Source organism: Frieseomelitta varia, unplaced genomic scaffold (genome assembly GCF_011392965.1).
Source record: "Frieseomelitta varia isolate USP_RPSP 00005682 unplaced genomic scaffold, Fvar_1.2 scaffold_345, whole genome shotgun sequence".
NCBI lineage: Eukaryota > Metazoa > Arthropoda > Insecta > Hymenoptera > Apidae > Frieseomelitta > Frieseomelitta varia.
The window spans coordinates 602585-613161 of record NW_025110085.1 but is presented as its reverse complement, the minus strand read 5'-3'; the positions used below and the strand labels follow the sequence as shown (position 1 = coordinate 613161).

At 27.3% G+C, this 10577-nt stretch overlaps 4 protein-coding genes across 5 annotated transcripts; 1 reads left to right on the top strand and 3 right to left on the bottom strand.

The window, feature by feature from the left end:
* The first annotated feature begins 517 nt into the window (after positions 1 to 517).
* On the top strand, positions 518 to 2908 carry LOC122530518 (H/ACA ribonucleoprotein complex non-core subunit NAF1). The gene is made up of 6 exons (XM_043657552.1): positions 518 to 1041; positions 1129 to 1384; positions 1458 to 1584; positions 1654 to 1922; positions 2019 to 2164; positions 2224 to 2908. The coding sequence occupies exons 1-6, from the start codon at positions 624 to 626 to the stop codon at positions 2739 to 2741; spliced, it is 1734 nt and encodes a 577-aa protein (XP_043513487.1). The 5' UTR covers positions 518 to 623; the 3' UTR covers positions 2742 to 2908.
* Positions 2909 to 2981: 73 nt separating this feature from the next.
* LOC122530522 (riboflavin kinase) lies at positions 2982 to 4168 on the bottom strand. Of its 2 annotated transcripts, XM_043657557.1 has the most exons (5): positions 3943 to 4168; positions 3427 to 3575; positions 3252 to 3354; positions 3052 to 3188; positions 2982 to 3016 (listed from the first exon to the last, which is right to left on the bottom strand). In XM_043657557.1, exons 1-4 carry the CDS (start codon positions 4028 to 4030, stop codon positions 3085 to 3087), a joined length of 444 nt encoding a protein of 147 aa, XP_043513492.1. In that variant the 5' UTR covers positions 4031 to 4168; the 3' UTR covers positions 2982 to 3016; positions 3052 to 3084. The 2 variants fall into 2 exon arrangements, with proteins under 2 accessions (XP_043513492.1, XP_043513490.1); XM_043657555.1 differs by having other exon boundaries at positions 2982 to 3188.
* Positions 4169 to 4802: 634 nt separating this feature from the next.
* On the bottom strand, positions 4803 to 6153 carry LOC122530521 (3-oxoacyl-[acyl-carrier-protein] reductase FabG-like). The gene is made up of 4 exons (XM_043657554.1): positions 6039 to 6153; positions 5542 to 5858; positions 5269 to 5470; positions 4803 to 5207 (listed from the first exon to the last, which is right to left on the bottom strand). Exons 2-4 carry the CDS (start codon positions 5856 to 5858, stop codon positions 4965 to 4967), a joined length of 762 nt encoding a protein of 253 aa, XP_043513489.1. The 5' UTR covers positions 6039 to 6153; the 3' UTR covers positions 4803 to 4964.
* Positions 6154 to 6601: 448 nt separating this feature from the next.
* Positions 6602 to 9632, bottom strand: LOC122530516 (tetratricopeptide repeat protein 27). Its single transcript, XM_043657550.1, has 8 exons — positions 9485 to 9632; positions 8517 to 9369; positions 8374 to 8440; positions 7963 to 8295; positions 7715 to 7888; positions 7487 to 7639; positions 7255 to 7416; positions 6602 to 7165 (listed from the first exon to the last, which is right to left on the bottom strand). Exons 1-8 carry the CDS (start codon positions 9564 to 9566, stop codon positions 6602 to 6604), a joined length of 2388 nt encoding a protein of 795 aa, XP_043513485.1. The 5' UTR covers positions 9567 to 9632.
* Positions 9633 to 10577: the final 945 nt, after the last annotated feature.

Sequence of the window (10577 nt, the reverse complement as noted above, 5' to 3'; positions counted from 1 at the left end):
TACAAAGATGCATCCAAATTATCCAAGATTACCTTCGATTCATAGACCAGCTATTATAGCGATCATTATAATTTATAAATGTCGAACTCGTGGATATTTAACAAATCGCACTGCGGCACCAAATGAAATCATCGTATATAGCAATTATGATAATTTATATTTATATCACAATACTATAAATAAATAATAACTCCGTAATTGATTTTAGTTGTTTATATAAAAATATCACAAAATATACAATTACTAATAATTTAATGAAGATTACATAATGAAAGTTAAATGACGAAATAACGAAATAACGAATGAAGATTTTCTACTATGGCTACAATATATATAAGTGGCAGTAAACATTTCCATGGTGATAATAAAATTAATAGCTGTTTTTAAATATTCTATTGTTTATATTAAATACACATCTCGAGGGAACATAGATGTCGTTGATCTAAATTCTTCGAAGTAGAGGTCGCTACACGTAGTGGCCGTAAAGAGACATCTAGGATTTAAACGAGTTACTTATGTAGTATGCATAAACCCTCATTACGAATAACCAACACGTGGGATGTAGAGTGAAATTTTCTTTCACGAGTTCTCATTAATTGTAACTTGTAATTCAAATTAAAATTATGATGGATACAGAAGAGATTATAGTGATAGAAAAAGTAATGGAAGATAGAAATTTAAATAATGAATTTATAAACTGTACGTCAAATATTGATGAAAGTAACAATGTTCCAAGTACTAATGAAGATAATTTATCAACATACAAAAAAGATATACAAATTGTGGCAAATCAATGCACAGATGATTGTGAAGTAATTATAATTAATAATGTAGAAACTCAACAAAATTCTAATAAAAAAGATAACCTAAATGAACGAGAGAACAAATCAGCTGTGCTATCAAATATTAAACAAAATGAGGTATTCATCAACAATAGTGACAAAAATCAAGACAAAGATATAATATTAAAAAACTTAAAACAGAAGAAAGATGATGACATTTATATTGTACATGAAGTAAATACAATATCGTCAGCTCAAAGTAAGGAAATAAAATATTCATTATAATAAAAAGTATTTGCAATCTTCATTGAAATAACAATTAAAAATTATATTTTTTTCTTAACAGAAAGTGATAAAGTGTCTTCTCTCGATAGTATTGCTATAGAATATGGAGATTCTGATTCAGAAATAGAATTTAATATTGATGAGATTAAATGTGATTACAATCAAAGTCAACCTTTGAAAGAAATACAAATGCAAACTTATAGACAAAATAAAGAAGTATCATCCAGTGAAGAAAGTGATGATGAAGATTCTGCCAGTAGTAGTGATTCTTCAGAAATAGAATCAATTGAATCAGATAGTGATGATATTTTAAGCAAGTATGTTATTTGCCTAAATTTTTATACAGCCAAATTTTATATAAAATATTGAAATAATTTCATGTACTTTCAGGAAGAACAAAGGAAACAATAGAAAAGAACAAAAGAATAATGAAATGAAAAGTGAGTTAGATGATCTACCTCCTATTGAAGATTTAAAAATTAGCATGCCTGAAGTATTATGTGATCCATTAGGAGAGGTATATACAAATTTTAAAATAATTTTAAAATAATTTCGAATTATATGATAGAATGAATTTAAATTTAAGGTTGCGTGGATGGTTGAACAATTAGTTGTTGTAAAACCAAAACCTGGTAAACCAACATTGAATTTAGATACAATTTTATTTATTGACAAAGGACAGAGAACATTAGGAAAAATATTTGATGTTTTTGGACAAGTAAATGAACCTCATTATTGTGTGAGATTCAACAGCTCTAAACACATAACAGAATGTAACATTACAGTAGGAATGAGCGTTTATTATTGTCCAAATACAGAATACACTTCTTTAGTATTCTTGCATGAATTATTGAAGTAAGTTTAAATATTTAAACATAATTATGTTATTTAATTATATAATTAGTATTATAGTATTTAGTATATGTATTAAATAATTTATAATGATTACAGAATCAAGGGTATTGATGCAAATGCAGATGATCCCCCAGAGTTTTCAGATGATGAAGAAGAACGGATTTATTATGAACAACAAAAAGCAAAACAAACAAATAATATTAATCAAACTGATATTCCATCTAAACGAAAGCGTATTTCAAGTATGTTCGAGCATATTTCTTATTTCCAGTGTATTTTTTATTAATATTTATATTTTTAGATGAACCTGCTACTGGTTGGCAGTTAAATCATCCATGGAATAGAAATATGCAGAATCAAAGAAGAGGATTTTATAGACGAGTAGATAAGCGATTTCCTACTATGCAAACAAAAAACCAGTCCCAAAATTTATGGCCACAATTTTATCAAAATAGAAACGAACCATATGAACATGGAATGCATTCATTGCAATATATGCAATATATGAACTATAATAGTGGTGTTAATCAAAATTTTTATGGCTCGCACAATTATTACAATGAAAATGCTTCATATCTAAATCCTAAAATTCCTTTCAATTCATGTCCAAGAGTTCCTCCACCAGGGTATGTAACACCACAGAATCATCCGAATTCATCTACAAACGTAAGATTTCAACCTGCAAACATATCTTGGCTACCACAAATGCCACAAGTGCCACAAGTTCCTATTAGAATGAAATTACCATGGATACCTGTACCACCATCTCCACCTCCTCCACCTCCTCCACCAACTTCGTCATCGTCAAATACTATTTAAACATTGGTAATGTAATTATTTATGTCATATTTTTTAATTTAGTTTTATATATAAATATTATTTTGAAAGTAAAAGAGAAATAGTCATATATATATTAAAATATATATGTATGAAGTAATGACAAAACTATTCTTATTATATATTAATTAGTAAACTATGAGCTATAACAAATTATAAGTTTATATTATTTTTTTATATAGTGAGGAAATATAAAAATATATATGTATAAAAATATATGTATAAAATGTTACCACAACATAATTACCGTTATTTACTTACAGTGTGAATTACTTTACCGTTATTTAATTACAGTATGAATTACATTAATATTTGTATAATTGCATTATTCTTTTAAAAATGGATTATCTTTATAAGCCATCATATCTGATTTTTGCAACTGTTCTTCAGCAACTGCTATATCATTTTTTATTGCTTGAATCAATTCCTCTGAAATAATAATTCATTTGATAAAAATAGAATTTAGTAAATCTTGATAAAAGTTTTAATTACCTTCAGAAGTAAAATCTTTTTCTGGTCGTATATATCCTGTGAAAATGGCTTTAATTTGCTTTCCATAGAAATCATTCTCAAATTTATGTATTAAATGTATTTCCTATAATAGTAATATATTATTAAAAAAAATGGCTTAAAATTTTTATGTTATTAAGATTTCAATTATTCTTACCACTGTCTTTTTCTCATTTTTATAAAATGGATTCCAACCAATACTGGCAACCATTTTATAAGTTTGTTTATTTATAGTAGCCCATCCATAATAAATTCCAGTAGTAAGATCAGGAGGTAAATTATCTACTACCTGGTCTTCAAGATTTGCTATAGAAAAATAATTTTGCAATTACACAACAAAGTATTGATGTAATATTACTTTAAAAAGAATTATTTTTTCTTTCATTCATAATGTATAATTATTTTAATTTCAGTCTCAAGGTTTTTAAACAATATATTTTTAATGAAAATGGAATACAAAATAACGTTTGACACAATATGTAATATTAAATTTTTTAATACATTTCATATGTTCCCGCCAATAAGTAGAATAAGACAATTGCGTTCTTTAATTACATCCAATTCTAATTAACTTCTGCGAGATTGACGTGATTTTAAATTGTTTGCCATTAAGTTCGAAAGTTTTACACTCGCTGAGAGTTTAAAACAAAAAAATAAAATTGTCAAACTTTACCTGTTGGTATTCCTAAAGCTTTGGAACCTCTGCCAAATCCCCTAACCACCAACCCTGATAAAAAATATGGTAAGCTTTTGGTACACATAATGAATTTTGATATCGCGTCAGACTTGTAACTTGTAACTTGTAGCAGTTGTCAGATGTAGGGGAAACATGGCGGTGTGAAGATTTCGTAATATAGGCAATAGTAGAAGGAAGAATAGAACCGTGGTGGTGGACTTCACAGTCCAATCCGCGGCGATATTTTATAATAATAATGATGTAATTGCTATTGCTATCATAATTCATTGCATGGTTATCTGGTTCCTATCGATAAGGGATTTTGTGCTTGTAACTATGCTTCATAATGGATAATTTTGAAGGAAGATAAAACGTCTATTATACAACGTGGCATATTTACATATTTGGAATCATATTGATGAAATAAATTAATTACTTTTAAAACAAATTATCTCGTGTATACTTTTGTAAGATGAAAATTATATGAAATTATAAATGTACTTTGGAAAATTTGTCCTTGTCCAGTTTTAAAATTCCAAACTAATTAATCATTACGTGTTGTGAACTATCTTATGGGCAATTCTTTTATTCATTATCGTATATTATTTTGTAAGCAACAAATTATTAAAGATAGTTTATTTAAGTTTGTAACTGAAATTTCAATGTTTCAGAAAGTACAGAATTTATAAAATAAAATTTTGACTTAAGATAATTAAAATAAAATATTTTGCTATTTTCTTTTTTGTTGCAACTTAGTTTATAATTTGTAACTTATGTTTATAAGTTAGCAAGTATGGAAATAGTATAGATATTAATCTATATAGAGATATTAATGTTAAGAATTACATAATAAAAAATCAAAGTTTAAACTATTTATTGAAGAACATTACCTTTTTTTTAATGTGAAAAACATCTTAAAAACAATACAATGCTTTTATAAACTGATAATATATAAATGTTGAATAGTCTTTGACAAATTACAAAAACATAAAATTCTTATTCTATATATAGAATATAGTTTAACGAGGGCACATAACATGTCTTCCTCCATCAATAGATAATGTTACACCAGTAACGAAACTGGCTTCGTCACTTGCCAAGTATGCAATAGCTTTTGCAACCTCGGAAGCATCTCCTGATCTGCCAAGTGCATGGGTATCTTTGCTCCTAGCAAAAAATGCTTTCAATTCTTCTTCTGACATTCCACTAGTTTTATGAAGTCTTGTTACTATTACACCAGGATTCACAGCATTAACCCTTACCTAGAAATTAATCCATGTGAAAGCTACTATTATAATTGCCAATTTTTACAGTTATACATACTTGTTTTGGTGCAAGTTCGAGAGCCACACATCGTGTGAATTGATCAAGTGCTGATTTACTCATACAGTATGCTAAAACTCCTGGGAAGGACCTTAATCCAGCAACACTTGATACATTCACAATATTACCTTTAGTTTCAACAATATGTGGGACAGCTAGTATTGTTAAATGATATATTGAACGTACATTTGTGTTGAAAACTCTGAAATAATAGTATATGCAATTTTATAAAATTAAGGTCAAATTTTATAAATTTAAGCTATATATATATACCTGTCATATTGTTCTAATGAAGTACTTTCTATGCTTCCATTTTCTAATATACCAGCATTATTAACCAGGACATCCAGTTTACCATAATGTTTAATGGTAGATTTCACAATATTTTCAACATCCTTTTCATTATTTAATTCTCCAGTTATAACTAATGGTTTATTAGACTTACATTGTTCAGCTACTTCATTCAATCTTTGTAAATTACGACCTGTTAATGACAATAATGCACCGAGCTGTGAGAAATGCACAGCAGTTGCTGCACCAATGCCAGAACTAGCTCCCGTTATTAATACAACCTTTCCAGCAAATGTCATCTAGAAAAAATGAGTTACAATAAATTTTATTTAGAAAAAATTAATGTTATTACACTTATCACTAAAGTTCTTTCAATTTATAAACTTCTACAATATAACATATGTACGTAATTTGTGACATGAATTATTTTAGAATAACTAAAATTTCTTTTCTTCAATAATTTTTTCATAAATACTTACCTTTATTGATATAAAATATATTTAATATATTATCATTAAATATTTTTTTTAAAACCTTATGTTCTCGTTACTGAAGTAAGACAAGAAATAGTTGCCACGACACCAGACTTTGATATTAATGTAACGTAGAATTTTTACGAATCGACTATAGAGTGATTGTAACTATGGATACATCATAATATCGTAAAATTAAAATTAACTATTTAAAATTGTGCATTCGTAATGTAAAATTACAATACATTTCACGTCCATAATATGGATGTATTTATATTTATAATCTATTCAAATTATTTAAAAAGTGTAAAACGTGATATGAATAATATGATAGGAATAAATATTTATAATATTAATAATATTATTTATTATAATATTAATAAATATTTTAATTAATTTTTGTAAATCTATAATTTTTTTAAACAATTAAAAACAATTAACAATTTTAAAAACAATTTATTAATTTAGATATATTTTCATAAAATTTAATTAATGCAAATATACAATAGAAATTGTAATTAGTTCTTTCCAAATAAGAATTAATGTATAATAAATATATAATGTACTCTTCAATTTGTCATTTTTATTTGTTCTAGTTCAGCTACTACAGTATTCAAATATTTTTCAACTTTTTCCATTGATACATAAATTTTTTCAGCATTCCACTCTTTATCTTTAACTTTTTTTACAACTCCTTGAAGAGATAATTTTGCGCTTGCCAACAGCGTTCTTTTTTTTTTAAGTTCACAGTTGGAAGCGTATTGCAAGTATGTTTCTGCCAATATATGACATAATTGTAATACTTTCTCAACAGATTCTTCATGTAAAAGCCATTTGGCATCTGATAGAACAATACGATGTGCTTGCTGTAAATATTGTATTGCTTTTTCATTATCAATATCAGTTTTCTTAAGAACTGTAAGTTGCCCATACATTCTCCAAACCTCAGAATTATTAGGTATAAATGAAGTAATTCTCCCAAATAATTCTAAAACTTTTGGAAGTAATTTTTGTGTAAAATTTCCATCTGAATCATTTATATTGTTTAATATGGAATTAGTAAGTATATCAAGAATTTGAACATCTAAATGATGATTTTTCAAATCTAAAATACGATGATAACATCGAATCACCTAGAAAAGTTTATAAAAGACATAAATCGTTAAAAAAATGTATAATGTTAGAGAAGAGTTTAACTTTTATTAATATCATGTATCCATACTTCTGAAAAATGTCCCAAATCAATGCTGACAACCATTAAATTATCCCAAATTTGCCACTGATCATAATTACATTTAATAGCATCTTGAAGAGATTTCCATGCTTTTGCTTTATCGCCTAATTTTATATAAGCTTTTGCTAAATTATTCCATGCCTCGAATGTCTATAAAGTTAAATATTTAAATTGTTTAATGTATATTACTAACAGATTAATCCTAAATATTAATACACACTGTTTGTTCTAGGGCACAATAATGTTTATATGCTGTTACTGCCAATTTCCAATCTTCCACTTGTAAAGCAGCAAATCCAAGTCTTATCCAAACATCTTCTTGTATGTGGTTTAATTCAACTGATAATTTTAAGTGTGGTATAGCTTTTTCATACTTAAAAATAAAAAATAATTACACATTTTGTTAAATTACTAAAAAAAAATCTTTAAACTTATTTTCTGTATTTACATTTTGCTTAGCAAAATAAAAAAATCCCCATTGTCTTTGAGCTCTACTACTTTTTTCACTGGACAGTTCCCATGCTGTTTTATAACAATTAGGATTTTGAGTTGCATCACCTAATAAGCACCATAGTTGGACTGATGGCTTTTTAGATATTTCCTGTTCTATAATTTCTGCTGCCTAATGTTAATAATAAAATATAGATTCATTTATTTTATCCGTATTAAAAAAATTACAAAGACCAAGAAATATACTTTGTGTTTCAGTTCCAGTATATTGTAACAGGCTATAACTTCTTCCCATAGCTTAAGCTTCAAGAAAATATCTAAAGCATCCTTTACCAATCCAAGACTTAACATCAATTGTGCCCACATTTGTTCTAAAGTCCAAACTGGCTTAAAACCACTGGCAAAGAATAGATCCATTCTGTTTGCAACAGAGACATTTGGTTTATTTAATTCATGTATTAAATATTCCATTTGTATCATTGATCGTTCAACAGTTCGTTTATCCCCAGATTCCAAGGAACATCGATAATAAAGAGATGCCACTTTTAAAGACCAATTTCTTGTATTATTTACCACTACCTATTGAAGAATAATCTTTGATGATAAATAAATAAATAAATAAATATATATATATATATAAAAGGCAATGATACTTACAGTTAAATAAGGTGTTACTTCTTCATCTGTCAATTTATCTCTTGGTTGTGATAACTGTAATTGAATACTATTACAAAATTTATGTAATTTTTGCTTTATAGATATGATACAATACAAATATAAGGTATATAGCAAATTCTTACTATTTTGCTAATATAATAGCTTCTTCCATTGCTCCCAATTGTGTATTTTCTATATTTCTTGAAAATTCAATATGCTCTAATCTAATATCGTCATTTAAATCTAGAGACTTTGGTAAATTTTCACAATCTCTAGAAGGAAATTGTTCTTTTTCTAAAGTTATTCTTAAAAATAATTGTGCCTTGTCTTCCTGATATTTTGTACGTTTACCTAACGCACCTTCAAGATTTAAACTCAATTTTGCTCTTTCCTGAGCAAGTTCAATATATTTTTCTGAATTTTGAATTCTCCTATAATAAAAATAAAACTGTGCAACTTCAATATAAAGTAACGTCTCGCAATAAAAGTCTTCTTTTAACAGCTGCAAATTGCTGATTTCTTTAATCAACTTTTCTGTCTCATCAAATATTATACCGGAACTTTCATTTAGTATAAGTTGATGTAAAAGATTTGTTCTAAATAGCCACCATATACAGCTTTCATAGACATTTTGTAGAATTTCATTTGAAAATATTATTTTAGAAAAATAAAGCAGATGAGGCATTTTAACATTTGCATTATATTCATCATGTAAAGATAGATCTTTAAGTACATTTTCTTTATTAATTTGCCATTTAATATTTTCTTTAACTTCTGGACCTGTCCAATTCTGTTGAATGAAATATAATAAAGAAGCTATGCCTGTGCATAACCATGAATCATATAAATTTGTTTTTTCTATATTATCATTTATAAACTTAGAAACGTCGTTACCACCATTTAATTCTTGAATTAGAATTGAAAATAATTCATCATTCATAACATTTTCATAATCTCCATTTAATATATTTTGCACACAAATAGGCAAATTCTGAACTAAAACAAATAATGTAAAATATAAAACAAGATTTTATTATATTAAAATATGTTAATGACATTGAATATAACCTAATATGATATATAAGCGTAGTATTATTTTTAAATCGTTTACCTTCATTATTATTGGAATTTGTTAATATTAAAATTTCAATTTCTTTATTTATCGGTTTTCTCACGTCCGAAAGATTCATCATTGTAATGTATCACTCAAGAACACGTGGGACTGTCCACAAAGTATTATGTCACTTGTTACTTGTCACTTTAGGATGTCACTCTAGGTTAGAAATAATGGTGGCGCCATCTATTGACAACTCGACGGTACTAAAAACAGAATTTTCTACTTTTAGTACCACCGAGTTATCAATAGATGGCGCCACCATTGCCTCTAAACATTGACAGGTGACATTTTTTCCACAAATTACGAGAAGAAATTAATTACGAGAAATCATTTGTGAACTGTTATGGTTGCGGCTTCGATTTTAGGAACCCTAAGCTTGCGTTTTATGTTTTGTTTAAGTATAGTTTGCGTATATAAAGTATATTTCAATTTTGTTTACGTTAGTAATAGTGCCCGTAGTGAGTGCATAATATCGCGCAAACTATAGTAAATATTAGATTCAAATTTATTTACAAACGTAACTGATAGCTTTGTCTTTGAAATACGTGCTCGTGGAGTGCAAATTAGTGTGAAAAATTAAAATTAATTATTTCTTTATATTGTTATAGAGCGTTTAGTTCCACTGGTCTGCCACAACGCGGCGCTAATGCTTCTTAACCCGTAAAACAGAGAAATTTTCATTTGCGAAAAAACCTAATTTAGCGGAATGAATTGTGAACTTTCATGATTGTATTACCCTAATTAAACCCTTAGCTTTCTTTTCATACCCTATTTGACCCGTAAAATGCAGAAATAAATATTTTTATAAATAATTAGTACTATTGAACTACCGCTAGATGGCGCCACCATGCCCATATTGTGACAGTTCGCTAATTACGAAAAAAACCTAATTAAGAGGAATAATTTGCGAACTTTTTTATATGCATCCGTAAAATTAGGCTCCCGGCTTTCTTTCTATGCGCGTTTTGTCTTAGAAAAATGTGTGTATAAAAAGTTGAATTTTTTTTTTCAATAAATCGAAGGTTGTCCTTGTCGCACACTATTGCTTTCCTTGTCTAGCGTCATTAGACAAGAAGAGCACTAGCGT